Consider the following 20082-nt stretch of genomic DNA (forward strand, 5'->3'; position numbering starts at 1 on the left):
TCGGAACACTGTGTACGAGAATAGGCAACACCTGCAGAAGATACAAAACACACATAGAATATGATAAAATTAAATACAAAATTATAAATTATCAGATAGCAATCCTTGCTTAAGTTATTACCTCCGCCAACAAAGTTGGAGGATGTTATGTATTCACCTCTGTTGCTTTCCGGAATCAGAAGATTCGGCAAGCATATTGGCCAGTTCCGTATGTTCGTCTGTCTGTTTGTTTCCACTCTATAGGTCACAACTTTGCGTCAATCGTTCGAAAAAGAAAAGAAAAACAAGATAGATATCCGTAAACCCTAGTAGCCTATTGTTTTTCATCAAAATCGGCCAAAGGTCGGGGCTGGGTGGGGGGTTGAAATCTCTCAATGGCCGTGGGTCCGGAAATCGTCGGGACCCAGTGGCCGGCCAAGGCATCATTTTTTTTTTTTTTTTTTTTTTTGATTGCGAAAATTGAATTTTCTTCTTCCCCAACTGAAGACAAACGTCTGGTGCACCTGCCAATGCAATTTTCAGCTTCCTAAACCCATCCTGTGGTTTGCAATGAAGCACAAAAAACTTGCCAAATGAATGCCTACACAACAGTGAAAACTAAGCATATATATGACTGCCTACACGCTGGTGAAAACTAAGCAGACACAATCGGATCCATCTGGCAAGCACTCTGCCATAGGCAGTCTCATCTGTTTGTTTGTTTGACCACTCGATATCTCCAAAAGTTCTCATGAATTTCAATGACATTTTGTGGAATGGTGAGCCATGGACCAAGAGAGAATTGTTTAAATTTTGGGACGGATTCGTATCCTATGCATCCCACACAATATCTCCAAAAGTTCTCAATAAACTTAAATAACATTTTATGGAAGGGTGGGCCATGGGTCAAGGAACAATAGACGAAATTTGAGGGCAGATCCGGATCTATGCGACACAATATATCTACGGATCCGGATCCGGATCCTATTTAATATCAACGACATTGGCGGAGGTATGCGCTCTGAGTGCTTTCTAATTTAATACTGTTACAACCTGAGGAACGTTTAGAATACCCTTACTGAGGCTCAAGGAGCGTTGCCAGTTGGAAAACCCTAGTATAGGTCTCCAAACATTAGTTTACTCAGTAACTGAACATTCAGTAAAGTTTACCGGATTTTTAGTTACGGCCAAAATCAAGTACCTTGTTAATCAAGGTGTCTGGATCTGTACCCCATTCACCCAAAGAACTGAGAAAGGGGAAGGGAGTTCGGGGCATATTTGTATGCACTCCAGCTACTGGTCTGGTCATAAATAACTCCAAATGTAATAACTGGGTCAGTTAGTTTAATCAGATCACTAAATAATTTAGATTCTGTCTATTTTCATGTCAACAATAATTCAGGATTGCGCCCAAGTTCAGGTGGCTTTACTTAAGAACAAGTATTTTTGTTATTAAAATCCAAGTACAAGTACACAAACAACTGTACTTAATTACAACTGTCCAAGTACTTGGTTTACCCAAGAGAACAATATTATCTTACATCGCCATCCCAGTGCAACCCATACAGCCCACAATTATTCGTGATCAGAACGAGTCAGTTGATTCAGGAAGGGGATGGCAGGAGAATGTGTGCATCTGAACAATAGGCCATATGTTGCAGAACGTGCAGGTAAGGCTGCTCAAGTAGCCAGAATTTGTTTTCTTCTAATCTGTATCATGTTTGTAGCAGCATTAATATTTTCTGTTTAGTTATTAGTTATTTAGTACCGGGTATGTGAAAAGTGGGTATCATATACTATTTATCCATAATGCAGGCTAACTGTTAAGAGTGCTTACACAATTATATATATATATATATATATATATATATATATATATATATATATATATATCAGGACTCTAAAATATCATACATAATAGCTGGTAGCATATATGTTAGCAAAAAGTTAACTGAAAGTCAGAGCTAAAGGCCGAAGGAAATGATGTTAGCAGATTCTCTCAGGTATGCCAAGACAGCAAGGTGTGACCAGAAAACTACCACACACACACACACACACACACACACACACACAGGCTCCTAGAAGATTCGACAACCGTATAGCCCACGTGACAAAACTTCTCATATACAGATGGAAGCAGGAAAAGAAGACAGAAGGAGTTAGGAGGCTGGTGGAGAGAGAACGAGAAGGGGGGTCTACAGGACTGGTTCTTAATTTGGATTCGATTGAACCCCAGGGGTTTGGAGAGCCAGTATCTGGAGTTCGGCTGAAGTCACTTCCGTTTACCCCACTCGTATGATTCGTTACATCACGCTCGACTTCTCCATCATTGGCTGTAGCCGATCACGCCACATCGTTTGATATGCGTGGTGTGTGGAACTTGGTGCGCTCAGTAGTCGACTTGTGACTGTTGTGAGTGGGCGTCATTCGTGATTTCCTGCCAACTCTTTCAGTCGCTTCATACTATGCCCAGCAAAAAGAGAAAGTGGTCGGACGAATACCATACGGGTTCATGTGTATAACGGAACGTGATGGGAGTCAGCGTCCTCAATGCATGATTTGCAATGCCAAGTTGAGCAATTATAGTCTAGCACCGGCAAAACTACGGGAACACTTCCTAAAACTGCATGGAGAGGGAAAATACAAGAACATAACGCTCGATGAATTCAGGGTGAAGGGAGCCAGATACGGTGCAAAGGCTACTCTGCCTGTTCTCGGTTTTGTACCCATCGACAAACCGATCCTCACAACTTTGTACAACGTTGTGTATCTGAGCACAAAGGAGGGAAAACCACACACCAGTGGTGAAACACTCTTAAAACCAGCTGCGTTGAAGATGGCCAATATCATGCTGGGAAATGATGCTGAAGACAAGTTGTCCCGAATTCCATTTTCAAATGACACCATCAGCAGCAGAATAGACGACATGAGTGATGACATCTTGGCTCAAATAGTTGCGGGTCTGATTTCAAGCCCAGCGAAATTCAGCCTCCAACTCGACGAGACCACTGGCATTTCCAGTCTAAGCTAGCTTGTCGTATTCATGCACTATGTGAAAGGCGACAAGATTAAGGAAGATTTTTTTTATTTTGTAAGTCTCTCACAACAACAACAAAGGCAGCTGACGTGAAGAAGTTGTGGATGACTTCTTCAGAGACAACGACCTTTCGTGGAATATGGCTTTTGCAATTTGGTCGGAAGGAGCTCCAGCCATGCTGGGACGAAACTCTGGCTTTGGAGCACTGGTGAAAGCTAATGCACCACACATCATTGTTATGCACTTTGTTCTGCACAGGCATGCATTGGCAACAAAAACGTTGCTTCTAAAACTGGCAGAAGTATTGAAAATCCTAGTGGAAACTGTGAACTACATGCAAAAATAGTGCTATGAAGCACAGCGTCTTCAAAAAGCTGTGCAATGAAATAGGCTTTGAATTCGAAGTACCGTACTTTTGTACCACTCTGACTTTCAGTGGTTATCCCAGGGAAAGGTGCTGAATCGTGTTTTTGCCATGCATGTGGAATTAGCCCTGTTTTTGTGAGAGCACCAGCATTGTCATGCAGATTCCTTTGAAAATTCTGGGTTCATTCCCATTTTGGCGTACGTGGCCGACATCTTCAATGCTCTAAATCATCTCAGTCGACAGATGCAGGGAGGTGGAGTCAACATCACTGAAATGGAAGACCACAAGAAAGCTTTTCAAAAAAAGCTACCGTTATGGAGATGACGAACAGAGAATGACAACTACGCAAACTTTCCCCTACTAGACAACTGTATGGGTAAGATAGAAGTTGCATCTGGAATCGGAGACATATCTGTACCAGCGGAGCTGAAGCAAGCAATTGCCATGCACGTAGATGAGCCCACAAAGTTTCTCGATGGTTACATCCCCACCAGGGAGTCACATCCAGCATAGGTGAGACAGCCGTTCATGTTCAGTGTTGCGACAGCAGATGTCAACGATGAATACCTCGACAAAATCATCGAACTTCAGGAGAGTCAGGTTCAACAGCAACTCTTTAGAACAACAACGCTCTCAATGTTTTGGTGTCAGCAAATCGAAGCGTACCCTCTTATTGCCAAAAAATGCCCTTGGGATACTCACGCCATTTGTTACGACGTATCTTTGCGAGCAAGCTTTTTCGAGGATGGTGGACATCAAAATGAAGAAAAGGAACAGATTTTGTTGAGAAAATGATCTGAGAGTGGCACTTCCACGGTGAAGCTGCGCATTTCTGAACTTGTCTCTGAAAGGCAACAGCAAAAGTCGCATTGATTTGCGGTCAGTATTCACTGAGTTTATATATATATATATATATATATATATATATATATATATATATATATATATATATATATATGAGAAGAAGAAGGAACCAAAGGCCACGAGCCCGCAATAGCTGTTCCTACCAAAAGAAAAACAAAGTACAAGAGACCCAAATTCAAGATCCGTTCATTTCGAGATGCCTGGACACACTGCGTTAGACTGGAGATCATAGGAAGCATGAAATACAGACAGAGGGAGTCAGTTCCAGAGTTGACCTGATGCATAAATGAAGGACTGGGAGTAACGGTTAACTCTTGCATTAGAGAGTTGGACAGAAAAGGGATGTGAGTTTGCTGCTAGACGGGTGCTACGCGCCTGTCAAAGAGGTGGAGGAATGCATGCGGACAGTTCAGAGGAGCTGTGACCATTGAAGTAGTAATAGAAAAAAGATAAAGATGCAACAGTGTGGCGAAGAGACAGAGGTTGTAGGGAGTCAGTAAGAGAAGGAGAGTTAATGAGACGAAATGCCTTTGACTTCATCCTACTGAGAAGAGCTGCATGTGGGGAACCTCCCCACACATGAGAATTGTGCTCCACACAGGGGCGGATAAAGCCCGTGTATAGAGTCAACAGTTGTGCAGGGGTAAAGAAGGAATGGAGTCGGCTTAGCACACCCAATCTCTTGGAAGCAGATTTTACAAGAGATGTAATATGATCTTTCCAAGATAAGTCCCGAGTAAATGAAACCCCAAGCATGTTCAAGGATGATGCAGGATTAAGCTGAATATTATTAAACATTAGTGGGTACACCTGTGGAAGAGTTTGTCGGGTTGATAGGTGCAAGAACTGAGTCTTTGATGCATTAAAAACAACGAGATTATTTTTACCCCAGTCAGAGATACAAGCCAAGTCAGACATTAGGTGTGCCATAGTCTCATCCCTTGTTTGTTGAAATAACTGCTGAGATGGGCGTTACGGGAAGCAAATGGAAAGGTGAAGGGTGGAGTCATCAGCATATGAGTGGAGAGAGTCAGATGTACAGCTTAGAAAGTCACTGATGAATAAAAGGAAGAGAGTTGGTGATAGGACAGAGCCCTGAGGAACACCTCTGTTGATAGGTCTAGGAGAAGAATGACGGCCATCTAGAACAGTGGCTATAGAACGACCAGAAAGGAAGCTAGAGATGAAGGCACAGATAGAAGGATAGAAACCGTAAGAGGGCAGTTTAGAAATTAAAGATTTATGCCAGACTCAATCGAAAGCCTTTGAGATGTCAGGTGCAATGGCAAAACTTTCGCCAAAGTCCCGAAAGAAGGATGACCAGGAAGGTGAGAAGATCGCCAGTGAAGCGTCCCTGACAGAACCCATACTGACGATCGGAAAGAAGATTGTGATAGGTAAGATGCTTTAAATTTTTTTTTATTAAGAATTGACTCGAAAACTTTTGAGATACAGGATATTAAAGCAATTGCATGATAGTTAGAGGATTGGGAATGGTCACCCTTCTTTCGGAGTGGCTGAATGAGAGCAAACTTCCAGCAAGAAGGAAAGGTACAGTGGTCAGCACAAATTCGCTGCAAGCCTGCTCGTGTGATGTGGTCGTTTTGTTTGGCAACGGTGTGTGGGAACTAGTTGCCACACAGGCTTTTCTACGCTTTAAAGACGTGTTTTTAAGAACTGGCACTATAAGTCGGCCAGAATGCAATATTCTTTATATCTGTTTAGCATAAAAATGTGCGAAAGAAGACAGAAAAATATTGTGAAATGATTAAACTTCCGCTCTCTCCCCCGTACCCATCCCGGTGACACTCCCCAGCCTACCTCTCACTACACCTCCCCCCCCCTGCTCTCCTCCTTCTCCACTCCCCTCACTCCTTACCCAGCCTACCTTATTCATTTTTATTCACCGCGCTAACCTACGTAATTAACCGCACACTTCTCTATTTCTTGCCTATTCCTGCAACCTTTTTGTTTCTCTACATTCGTGAGATTATTGCCAAGTCACAGTCTTTTTCTCTCACTCCTTACTCCAAACATTATGCAGTATTTCGAAACATTATTGGTTCTGATACTGCTTCATGAATCAATGAACAGTATGAGGAGAATGGGAACATTTCCCTAGGGAAGAGAAAAGGTGAGATGTAGAAGGAATGGGCACAAATGTTTGTTTAATTTCACCTACTGTAATAATACCACAGACTGCCACTCTCAGTCAAACAAACACCAGTAAGGAATACATCACAAACACGAGACCTCAATGTTCCTCTATCTCCTGACAGTTGATAGTGACAAAGGGTGGAGAAAAGAGCAACTGGGAATAGGGCAGACTGGGTTTAGTAAACAGTCGAGAGAATTGTGATATGCCAATGGAGTTAGTGCCGTGGATAAATGAATGAAGGTAGAAAGGTTAGGGAGACGAGACACTAGAGAGGCATGAAAGTGAGTGGGGGGGTAGGAGGGAAAGGGAGATGTAGGGCGGACATCAAGGAGGAGTAAGGGAGAGAGAGGGGAAGGGAGCTTAGACACGGTTATAATGAAAAATACCAGAGTATTACGCTCATACGTCATTCCATAACATTGTCAACTCTTGCACTTTTTTATACTAATCAAATACGGTATACAGAATATTGTACTCTGGGCAATCTCTAATACCATTGCTTAAAAATACATCCTTAAAGTATATAAAAGTCTATGTGGCAACGAGTCCTCATACACTGTTGCCAGACAAAAGGACTCACACCACTCGAGTAGACTTGCAGCGAATTTATGTTGACGACTGTACAAGTTGATAGACAAAGACGAAGGAGTTTGCCTAGGCAGGGTCTAAGCACAGAAGCACAGTTCTTGAGAACAACAGGAGAGACTCCATTAGGCCCATATGACTTGTTCGTATTGAGGCCTGTGATGTCAGAAAATACATCAGCTGAAGAAATTTTAATGTCAGCCATGAGGAAGTCAGAGGGGGGAAGTGATGGAGGAACAGCACCGGAATCATCTAAGGTGGAATTGGAGGAGAAAGTCTGAGTGAAGAGATCTGCTTTATCAGTAGAAGAAATAGCTACAGAGCCATCAGAGTAGAAAAGAGGAGGGAAGGATGATGAGGTAAAGATGTTAGAAAGGTTTTTGGCAAGGTGCCAGAAGGAGCAGGAGAAATTCGAGTTGGAGAGTTGAGAGCATTTAGTACGGATGAAATTATTTTTAGCAGAGCAAAGAACAGACTTATAACGATTCCAGGCAGAAACATATAAAAGATGTGAGTCAGGGGTGGGTTGGCTCCGGTACCTTTTATAGGCCCTTCCCTTGTTGCGGATAGCATGAGAACAAGTGTGATTAAACCAAGGCTTTCATTCATTAGTCAAAGGATATGAGAAAGGAATGTATGCTTCCATACCCGAGAGAATAACCTCTGTAATGCGCAAGGGACACTCAGATGGCTCCCGGCCATGGAAGCAATAATCATTCCAGGGAAAATCAAAGAAGTATTGCCTGAGGGCCTTCCAATCCGCAGCTTCAAAGTGCCACAGACAATGTTTCTTTGGAGGGTCCACAGGCCGTACCAGAGCGATAGGACAGGTTAAAGTGATAAGGTTGTGTTCGGAGGAGCCCAACAGAGAGAAAAGATTAACAGTGTAAACAGAAGGATTAGTTGTAAGGAAGAGGTCAAGTATGTTGGAGCTCTCTCCAAGGCAGTCAGGGACACAGGTAGGGTGCTGTACAAGCTGCTCTAGGTCATTAAGGATAGAAAAGATGAAGGCTTGTTCACCAGGTGGATCAGTGAAAGGAGAGGAAAGCCAAAGGTGGTGGTGAACATTGAAATCTCCTAGAATAGAGATTTCACAGAAAGGAGAAATGGATAGAATGTGTTCCATCGTAGAAGTAAGATAGTCAAAGAATTTTTGATAGTAGAATTAGGGGATAAGTAAACAGGGCAGATATATTTAGTCAGAGAATGACAGGAAAGTCGAAGCTAGAGTGTGGAGAATTCAGAAGAATCAAGTTCAGGAACATGAGAGCAAGATAAGTTGTTGCGTATATATACGCAACAGCCACCTTTGGCTTTGAAATGAGTATAGAGAAAGTAGTAGGATACAGAAAAGGGTTTGCTGTCAGTTGCCTCAGACAGCTGAGTCTCAGGAAAAGAAGGTGAGGTTTAGAGGAGCAGAGGTGGTGCTCAACAGAGCGAAAGTTGGAGGAAAGGCCACGAATGTTGCAGAAATGAAGAAGGGAGTCAGACAGTGGTTCCAGGCAGCTCAGGTCGTCACTAGGAGAGGGGCGGAAGGTGGGGGTATTGATGGTCCCCCCCCCCTGGGGACTTCGAGGCTATGTACGTTGAAATTCATGTTTTGGTGGTTTTGTTCCATGTTCACAGTGATTCTCTGTGCAATTGATGCATGGTTCATTTTTCATACTAATATAATATATACCTATGTTTTGAAGGAATTTGAGCATTGATGAAATTTACAGCTTACGAATTAGATTATATATTTTTTCCAAAATTGAAGGGTTCGGTGAATGCACAGATGACTTTTGCGGGGTTCTGTGCCTCCAACAAGGTTAAGAACCACTGGTCTAGAGAGAGGCACGGTGGGCTGCAAGAAGTAAGCAAGCATAAAATGCTCTTGTATAATATACTCAGTGTTAATCTTGAGCTTTTCCTTTTGAAGAAAATGAACTACAATGAGACCCAGACTTATCGTTATCTTCTCCTTTCATCGATGACAAAGTGAAATCTACTCACGGTTAACTACAGCTCGGCTACGACTACGATATACTTAACTGCAAAATACGAGTTCTTCATTATTTTGTGCCATCGACTTCAAGTAAACTGAGTTACAGCTCTGCTACGATTGCGATAATGAATTACAGAGCTGATAATTATATTATATGGTGGCTGCAAACGTACCATCCACGCCTACGAGTTTACGAGCCTGAGTCTACAAGTCTACGAGCCTACGAGTCTGCGAGTTTACGAGCCTATGAGTCTACGAGTCTACGAGTCTAGAAGTCTACGAATCTACAGTTGAGTCAACATTATCAAGACCGAAAACAAACAATACTACAAGTCGAGCCACACGACGACTCACAACTTTAGATTGACAGTGGTTTGACAAAATAATGTTACAACCAATTTTCCAGTTTCTACGACGAACCAGCAAACTACACCTATCAATGATGGCTACATAACAAACAAACAGAGAGTGAGAGCTGGCGAAACAACGGCTCACAGCCCACAACCACATCAACCCCCACCTGCACCCACCCTTCTCTCCAATTACTCTCCATCACCACCACACTGATGTAGGGGTGAACAGTCAGACGCCGGCAGCAAATACCACGTAGCCCTGACTCAGTCATCTCACTCACCACATGCACCACCACTAACACCATTCCTGCCACGGTAAAATTCAGTGAGTTAAATATTTACTTCATCAATACAATACACAGTGATAGATACAGTGATAGACCAAACATTCTGCACAAACATAAACGTCCTTTATAGTTACAGCTTACATACATCTATCTACTTCAGTTATCTACATTGTCAGTCGTTAAGCATTTGCTCCAGCAATAACAATTATACACTGTAAAGATATTAATTCATTTACTATAGCATTCATTTTTTCCCACCAATTGTTACCATTTGTACATTTGGCACATACATAAAATACGTGTTTCATACGTAGAACGAAGCCACAATCCATCTGCAAAGTGATAAATAAAATATACTATCACATTAATCCAGTGAGCGATTAAAAGAACTGTAATAAAGAGTTATTAATTAAAGCCACGTAGTGGAACAAGAGAAATTAAATTACAAGGAAAACCAGAAAAAAAAATGGCCAACACGAATGGCATTAGCAAGGATGAACATCCTCTTCCACACAATCGTGAAGATAAAGATTTCCACATAGTGCTGACACATACATTACCCACCATAGGTACAAACGAACAAGTAAGTGTATATAGTTAATTCTGTACATGTTTTGTGTGTGTGTATATATATATATATATATATATATATATATATATATATATATATATATATATGTATGTATATATATATGTATGTATATATATATATATATATATATATATATATATATATATATATATATATATATAAATCCATCATCCAATCCTACATTGCCTCAGGAGGAGCGTAGGAGCCCGGGGCTAAGCAGTTGGTCCCGACATTTAAGATGAGAGTGACCAGCCTCACTCATCCCTGAGTGGCATTGTATGAGCAATCAACCCCAACCATCCCTTGGATATAAACCTTCACCGGCTCAATCCGATTGGAGCGCAATAATTACTCACTAAACCAGTAGGTGCCAAAATTTGGTTATATGCTTACCACCCAGCGTAGCAAATGGTTTCCTGGTGTACAGGAAACCATTTGGCTTGTCACTCAGTGTAGTCACCCACAGGCAGAAGGAAGACGAAAGAATGAAGGAAAGAAAGACAGAAGAGGGAGTGTAAAGTTACCCGTAGGCAGAAGGACAAGAAAAGAATGAAATAAAGGAAGACAGAAGAGGATGGAAGGAAAGAAGGATGGAGGAGAGGAAAGGGCAGACACCCCACAGCAGCACTACATTGAGTGAGTGGATGGTGAGCGCCCCCACCTACCACAAATATATATATTTAGATAGACAGATAGATAGATAGATAGATAGATAAAATATGGGGTTACATAATCTCAATAATAACTGTGTAACATAACTAAACCTTTAAAAGGGTCCCAAGGATTAGCCAGCAATTATACAAACTCGGATACCACCTAAAAAGTGAATACAAACGATGAAACCAAACTAGAGAGAATCAGTACATACAGAAATAAATAAAGACTGCATAACAAACAAACAAAAATAAGTGCAACTGATGCAACAAATGCCACAATATAACATAAACTCCTTGTATAACTGAAACAAAGGGCAAAGTTATTGTTCTCCGAGAACCAGTTGTAATGCGCATCATCATCATCATCGACCGCAGCATGACTGGATTAGCTACGTATATGATTCATAATATAATTAATTGCTGCTATTGTGTTACTAATGTGTAGTTATATGCATGTGCACACAGCTATGTCGCAACTTACAGTGTAACATTGTAGTTGTACAATATTGCTACAGTTACTACAATTAACTATAATATTACTGTAACTACGTTGCTACAGTTATGTAACTACAAACAATAGTGTTATGAAGGGGGATTTGCCAGTTATGTAGTCCAGAAGCATCTAGATATTTCCTGATGTTACGGTAGACTTGTTCCAGCATCGGTACGAGTCAGAGTTGCCAGTTGCCTGCTGTTTGTGATTGACTGATTGATTGATTCATTGAAAATAATTAAAATCTGGCGGCGCAACTGCCAGGGTCATATGCCGCCGGACCACAAAGTAAAAGACAGAGCAAAATAAAAGGTGCATATTAAAAATAAAGTTAATATCTGTTAGTAGGAATAAAACACTGAAAATAATAAATGAACAGTTTATAAAATGTCAATTACTTATAAAAGTGGAAGGAGGCCCGCCTCCTGAAGAAAACTAAAAACATCAATAAAATCGCTAGAGGCTTCACCAAGCATCGAGGACAAACAGTAGACACCATCATCGCCCTTATGCCTGTGGAGGAATCTCTGACGTAGGTCCCTCAGATTCGGACAGTCGATCAGCAAATGACGGACAGTAAGGGGAACAAGGCAGTCATCACAGTACGGTTGTGATTCACCATTCATCAGGAACCCATGTGTAAGTCGTGAATGCCCAATTCGAAGCCTAGCAAGAGCCACCTCCAATCGCCGAGACATAGAGGGAGGAACCCCTGGCACAACCACTCTTTGAAAGATTTCTTTTAGTTTATTGTGAGAAACAACATCACACTGTCTCTGCCAACACGTACAAATTGCGTTCCGCAAGTAAGGTGTTACATCAGAAGCAGGAAGCGGGTAGTCGGTTGGGGGCTGTTGAGAAGACGCAACTTTAGCTAAAGCATCCGCCCTCTCATTGCCCACCACACCAACGTGTGCGGGTACCCAGCAAAAGTCTGCACGGTGGCCATGACGGCCGAGAAGAAAAAGCCACTCTAAAATTGATAAAACCAATGGATGGGATGCATTAAAAGACTCCAGTGCAGACAAAGCACTACACGAGTCACTAAAAATCACAAAAAAGGATTGGAGGAGAGTAAAAATAGTTTTAACAGCATATAAAATTGCAGTCAGTTCCGCCGTACACACTGAAGTAATGCCAGGAAGGCTACCGCCCCTACTAAAGGAAGGGAAAACAACACCAAATCCTACTCCAGTATCAGTCTTAGACCCGTCAGTATAGACGGGGACAGAACCCTCATGAATGGAGGCATGTTCTAAAAAGAGGGAGATGGACACCTGAGAGGGAAGTGAGCCCTTTTTTCCAACAGTGGACCTACAGATTGTCACGCGAGGGAGTAGCCAAGAACCCACCTTTGGGATCCGATTTCGACAAATTGCCAGTCTCAGAACAGGGAGGGCTAACATAACAGACCGGACCCTGTAACCAAATGGCTTTGGGAAATTAGGACGGGTGTCAAAAACAGAAGATTGGGAATCCTGGGAGACGATGGCACAAGAAACTGAGTCTGGAATGCGGTGAAGACGACACCAACACCTCATCATGAGCAACTGGCATCGCAAATCCAAGGGGAGTACACCAGGATCCACCAATAAACTTGGAATCGGGTATGATCTGAATGCCCCGGTTGCCAGACGCACACGAGCATGATGCACAGAATTTATCAACCGGAGACGGGCATCTGTTGCAGAGGAGTAGACCTAACACCCATATTCAACAGGAGGAGGGTCTGACGGTCAGCACCCCAAAAGGTATGAGCTAAAACCCTCAAAAGACTCAAAGCTTTAATACAAGCCGCCTTAACAGAACGCATAGGAGGAACCCATGTTAGTCGTCTATCAAACAGAAGACCCAGAAACCGCGTCTCTTCCACACAGGATATTCTCCTACCATAGAGATACAAGTCAGGGTCTGGGTGAATCCCTCGAAGACGACAAAAATGCATAGCCACTGTCTTTGTTGAAGAAAAATGGAAACCGCGAGTTTCTGCCCAGTCAGAAATTCGATTGAGAGCCAGCTGCAACTTCCTCTCTATCAGAGACATTCTAGAAGCGGTGAGGGAAATCGAGAGGTCATCTACATATAGTGATCCTCGTACACCGTCAGGAAGTACACTAATGACACTGTTAATGGCTACAGCAAACAGAGTAACACTAAGGGTACTCCCCTGTGGTACTCCATCTTCTAGTGCTTGGGTAGTAGAATGCACTCCTCCCACTCACACTCTTAAAATTCGGTTAGATAAAAACTGTTGAATAAAAATAGGCAAGGGTCCACGAAGACCAAACTCATGAAGAGAGAGTAAAATACCATGATGCCAGGCAGTGTCAAATGCCTTCTCCAGATCGAAGAAGACCGTGACCTGGTGTTGGTTAGTGGAGAAAGCCTCACAGACAGAAGATTCCAAGGACAGCAGTGCATCAGAGGTAGATCGCATTTTTCGAAAACCATACTGGGCAGGGGATAAGAAGTCACCTTCTTTAAAAACCACGCAAGCCTAACATTGACTATTTTTCCCAAAACTTCACATATACAAGACGTCAAAGAAATAGGCCGATATTTCGTCGCCTGTAGGTGATACTTACCAGGTTTGGGGATGGGGATAACTACAGCAACACCTCAACAAGCCGGAAACTCCCCAGAACACCAGATCTTATTAAATGCGAAAATCATCCTAACCCAGTCCAACTACTCCATACCAACCTAATTTAAATCATAGCAGTCAACTCAAACCATCCTTACCCAAACTAATAAACGATAAGAAACATGAACCCACTGAACAAAAACGCAAAGAAAAATGTAAATACGTTCTGTAGCTTCCAATTATAGTAAACAGTAAAGTACACTAAAATAGAGCACATCAAGTATTGTTACAGTAAATGTGCTTGGATGTTTCACTATTTCACAACAAAAACAAAAGAGACAAATTACAAGAAAAAAAAACGACACCATGCTGAAACTGGCCTGGACTTTAACGACAGCCTAGGTTATGTTTTCCATTTGTCCTTCTTAATGATATCTCCGTATCAGCTTTACTTTATTGACTGTTACCAGCTACATAAAACTTATTTCAGTGAACTTGTTATGCAAACTGGTACCTTTTTCCATAAAGAAAAAAAAAAATTTCAAGGTACATAATGTAGAGTATATGGACTGCTAATTACTTTCCGTCACGAAGAGGTAATATCGAGTAGTTACTTTTTCCCTTGAGATAAGATATGAACTTAATTTTATTACTCCTTTAAAATCCAGAGTTATCCAAGTGAAAATAAAACAGAGGCTGTTACAGTTACCCCCATGAAGTAAGATGAAGTTTTTTCCCCTCCATGAAGTTATGTAGCTTATAGACATAATTGATTTCGATATATATATATATATATATATATATATATATATATATATAGATAGATAGATAGATAGATAGATAGATAGATATGATGAAGGTTTTTCCCTCCATGAAATTATTATGTATAAGCATAAGTTATATATATATATATATATATATATATATATATATATATATTAAAGACTGGTGTAATACCTACATGACAACAAAACTGAGACATCAACATAAAATATGACCGCCATTTTTCCAGTAAGGTTAATATACAGTAAATGGAATGGTACTTTTCCCCATGGAAATATAGGCTGGTGTGTCTTTCCATTTTAATGAAATATAGTCTGATATATTTTTCCTATGAAGATAAATTATTGCCCGTACTTTTCCGACATGACTAGAACACTGGCCGGAAATTTACCCTCATGAACACAAATTACGGGCTTGTTTTTTCTTAGTGGATTTATAATACAAACATTTTCACAATATAAAAATAGAACATAAACATTTTTCCAACAAAAACAAAATACAAAATGACATTTTTTTCCACCATGACGGTAAAACACAAACCACCATCTTGGCACCACACGTACATTATGTAACGGTGTTTTTTCCTGCGAAGATAAAATAAAAAGACATATTTTTACCATGAAACCGTCCGTCTGAGATTAAAATTATTGATGATTTTCAGAACCTCCATAAAATGGGAACCAGAGTAGCTAGAGACCGTTTTTAGCAAGGTAGCAGCTGGAGCATGGAGGTGATGTCCGTCGTCAACCGATACGAAACCACACACCTTATCGACGGCTTCACAGGATTAAGACCACTGTAGCTTGTTGAGTTGAGACAACATAGGTTTAACTCTGTAATGCAATGCAGGGCACAAGATAACACCAGGGAACTCTGAAAAATTATCATCATGTATAGTATAATCCTTGTGCGTGAGTGCGTGTGTGCATGCTTGTGTGTGTGTGTGTGTGTGTGTGTAATTCACCGGGTCGGTCAGGATCACTTGATGGTCGTGATGGTCAGCTTTTACCCTCCCGGAAGGGAGCGAGAGCTCATATAGTCCGATCTAAGGGCAAGGCTGTAACCTTCACACACGCACACACCCGTCCCCTTGCTCAAGGAGGACAGTAACCATCCACTTCGTCAGTGAAACTTTTCGCAACCTGAGCGAGGCGCGAACTCCCGTCCACCAGTTGGCAAGCGGGAACGTTACCACTGCACCAGCGAGCAGTGTGTGTGTGTGTGTGTGTGTGTGTGTGTGTGTGTGTGTGTCCTTACCTAATTGTATCTTAACAGGAATGAGTCAAGCTTGTACTGTCCCGTGTATTAAATCACTTTTATCATACATATCCTTAAATTTATTAATTGTTTTGGCACACACACTATTTCATTTGGTAGTGCATTCCACTGATCAATTGCCCTGTTAGGGAAACTGAATATCCTGACGTTTTATCATCTCTCATGTTATGCAGTTCTTTGCAGTGTCCTCTTGCTGATGCTTCCCCATTGGTTATATACTCATTTATGTTTATTTTCTCTTTCCCTGAGACACATTTACATAGCATAATCATGTCTCCTCTTTTCCTTCTCTCCTGTAGTGTTGGCAGATTCAGTTTTTCTAGTCTTTCTTTGTAGCTTAGATCCCTTAAGCTTAGTACCCATCTTGTAGTGGCCCTTCGAACTTTTTCAATCTTATCTATGTGTTTCTTGAACTGAGGATTCCAGACTAATGATGCATAATCCAGGGTTGGTCTGAAGAATGCTGTTATTATCTTTCTCAGCACTGTCTTGATTTATGTATGTGAATGCTATTCTCATATTAACAAGCAGTGTATACGTGTTTCGTACATTCTCACTGATGTGGTCATCTGGAGATAGTCTGTTATTGATAATCACTCCTAGGTCCTTCTCTCTGATATGTGTAGGTTTTTACTTCGTCACTTATAATCCCAATTTGGTCTTTTTCCACTTTTGCCAAACGTAATTACGTGACACTTGTCCACATTGAATTCCATTTGGCATTTATCGCTCCATTCACGAAGTTTATTTAATTCTTGTAGCTCTCTACAAGAGTCCGTGTTGGTATTTCTCCTTTGTATTTTTGCATCATCAGCAAACATATGTAGAAAGCCTTCATTTTCACCGTTACTATCTATGTCATTTACATACACTTAAAACATAATTGGTACCAGCACTAAGCCCTGTGGAACTCCTCTAATCACTTCCCTCCATGCTGAGTAATATCCCCTTAGTATTCTCATTTCCCTGTTTCCGAGAAAATCTTGCATCCAACAGTACAGTTGCTTTGGATTCCTCCTTGATGGTACAGTTTCCATAAAAGTCTTTGGTGTGGTACTCTGTCAAATGCTTTCCTGAAATATAGATAGATACTGTCCACCTATCCTTCTCTTTTCTGTAATGATTCTGCAACTCTATCATAGTACCTTAATAGGTTAGTAACAGATGATTTTCTCTTTCTAAAACCAAACTGCCTTTCTGTTATCATACTGTGTTCTTCTTGATGGTTTACCCAAACTTTTCTTATCAGCTTTTCTGGTATCTTACTTGCAACACTGGTCAGTGATACTGGTCGATAGTTGAGTGGATTTTGTCTATTATCTTTCTTGAACAGGGGAACAATGTTTGCTTTCTTCCAGACATCAGGTAGTTTACCTTGACCCAAGGATTCCTTCAATATTAAATATTTTGGTCTACTTATCTCTTTTGCACATTCATGTAGCACCCAACAAGAAATACCATCAGGACCATTTGCTTTTCCTTTGTCTTAATTACTTAACTCCTCTCGTATTTCTTTTTTTGATATTTGTATATCTGGTAATATGTGTGGGCATGTTTGTTCCATATCATCTCTCTCAAAATTATTCTTTTCTGTAACAACTGATTGGAAATTTATATTTACTGCTTCACAAACATCTTTTTCTTGTGTGTAGATGATCCCCTCATCCGTAACGGACTGTATTTTATCTTTAACTTTGGTTTTCCTTCAGATGTTGCTGTAAAGTAGCTTCGATTGATCACTACTTTTATTTATAATGTCTTCCTCAAACTGTCTTTGGGCTTCTCTCCTTATCTTTGTATAATCGTTTCTTGCCTCTTTATTGTTGTTATATGCCCTCTCACTACTGTGTTTTCTGTATCTATTCCACAACAAGTCTCTTTTTCTTTTTATTTTGTTTATTCTCTATTAAACCATTTATTTATTTTCTTTTCTGCTTCTTTCTACTGCGGACGTAATTTTGAACTCCTATTTCATAAAGTTTGCGGAATTTTATGTATATCTAAAACTTGTCCTCTAAGCTCCTTTTCCCAATCTATTTATAAAAAGTACTTCTTTAGGTCATGGTAGTTTCCCTTTTTGTAGTTTAGGCTCTTTTTGTAACTCATTACTGTTAATTATGTTATATGCAATCCTGAAGCTGCAATTTAATACTGCATGGTCACTTTTGCCAAATGGAGGGTGATACATTATACTGTCGATATCATTTACTTGCATAGTAAATATAATATCTAGTACTGATGAATTATTAAGTCCTCTTTTTCTGGTGTTTTCCTTTACGTGTTGTGTTAGGAAAAACTCCTGCACAAGGTCAAGGAGCTTTTGGTCCCAACAGCTTTCATGGCTTCTTACATCAAGAGTATTCCAATATATATTTGTAATGAAATCTCCAGTTAATATAATTCTCTCAGATTTCTTTTCCATTCTCTGTAGCAATGCTCTTAAACTCTGAATTGTACTCTCTGCCAGGTCTTCATATTCGCCTATTTCCCAAGTGTTTGTTTTAGGTGGCATGTAAAAATTTGCCACAATTAATTTCTCCTCAGATGTAATCTCTACTGCAATCAGTTCTACTTGTGAGGGTGTATCTACTTCTATTTCTTTGACTTGTAGTTTTTCTTCGTTAATATTGGAATTCCTCATCCTATTATTAAATTCCTATCTCTTCGCCATGTATTGTATTCCTGTAAGTTTAGGGTTTCGTTTGATATCCTTGGGGTTAATTTTGTCAGTTAGGTAAATAATGTGTGGTTCCTTTTCTTTGGTATAATCTTTCATCTCTAATAATTTAGATACCATTCCATCTACATTTGAGTACATCAACTTAATCATCTAGTTTACATACCTGCCATCGCTTGAGTCTATTACCTTCCTCTGTTTTATTTCCTTCTGGTTAGGTACGGTACCACTTTCGTACCTGCAATCCAATTACTTTGTAAAAAATTTACTCTTCTTTTCCTCTGATCTTTCCTCGTTTTTTGTTTTTGCTTCCTCCCTCTTCTCCTTTAGTGTACCCAATTCTGCTTGAGTTAGGCATCTTTTTAGCCATCCTTTTTTTAAATTCTCCCTTTCCATGAGTTTGTTGGCATTTTTTAGTATTTCCTCTACAGTGTTTGCACTCTGGAATGTTACTTTCAGAGGCCTTGACTTACTTGTCTCATATTTCCCTGGCCTTTTATGTTCTTCTGTATCTTTCTCACCAATATCCTTTGATATTTGCTGCAGTATGTTATATTAATTTTCCATCTCCTTTTTGTCCCTTGATATTCTTTATATATATATATATATATATATATATATATATATATATATATATATATATATATATATCTTCTTCACCTATGCCGCTGATTACTATGGATTTGCTAATCTATACAGCTTCGCTGACTGGTTTTGGGTTATTCTTTATAATTTCTTTCACTTCCTTGCTTACGCCTTTTTCTTCTCCCCTTGTATCTAAATTGTTCTTTACTTTCACCATTTCACCATACGTGGTTTGTACCTCATCTTGGTAATTTCTCACCATTTCATTTACCTATGTTATTTTCTCTTCAGTGTTACTACTTTGGTCTAGCAGACTACTTGCTTGCCTGATTTTCTCCGTATCATTTCTGAAATCATCCATACTTCTCTCATGGTTAAAAACTGTACTTCCCATTTCATTAGCCTTTGTTCTCAGTGAATTTACCTCAGCTGACAGTTCATCTATTGTTGTGGTTTTTCTGTTTATTTTCTTTATTATTTCCTCATTTTTTTCTATCTTTCTGCGTAGCTCATTCTTGATTTCTTCAATTTCCATTTGAAAAGATCTTTCTAGTCTGTTCACTTTTTCAGCAATTTATCTTAAGTTTCCTTTTCAACCAGGTCTGGGTAGAAGCCATCATCCTGTTTTTTTACCATTGTCCCTTTTCTTAACACCTTCTAAAGGCATCTTTCCAAAATATGAAGCCATCTTAAAGAAAAGATCTCTACTTACAGTTTCTGCATCTCTGTTGTCTGCTAGCCTTGATGTTGTCCAGCTGACATAAGGAAATTCATCACATTCCTTGTCACTGCAATGGATGTTTACTTACTTTAGGCT

At 40.2% G+C, this 20082-nt stretch overlaps 1 protein-coding gene across 1 annotated transcript; it reads left to right on the forward strand.

Moving 5' to 3' along the window:
- The first annotated feature begins 2491 nt into the window (after positions 1-2491).
- Positions 2492-3010, forward strand: LOC145415001 (protein FAM200C-like). Its single transcript, XM_080284420.1, has one exon. It carries the CDS (start codon positions 2492-2494, stop codon positions 3008-3010), a length of 519 nt encoding a protein of 172 aa, XP_080140546.1.
- Positions 3011-20082: the final 17072 nt, after the last annotated feature.

The sequence above is a fragment of the Coenobita brevimanus genome, chromosome 101, assembly GCF_032717465.1.
Source record: "Coenobita brevimanus isolate Jiangsu-jjx chromosome 101, ASM3271746v2, whole genome shotgun sequence".
Taxonomy (NCBI): domain Eukaryota; kingdom Metazoa; phylum Arthropoda; class Malacostraca; order Decapoda; family Coenobitidae; genus Coenobita; species Coenobita brevimanus.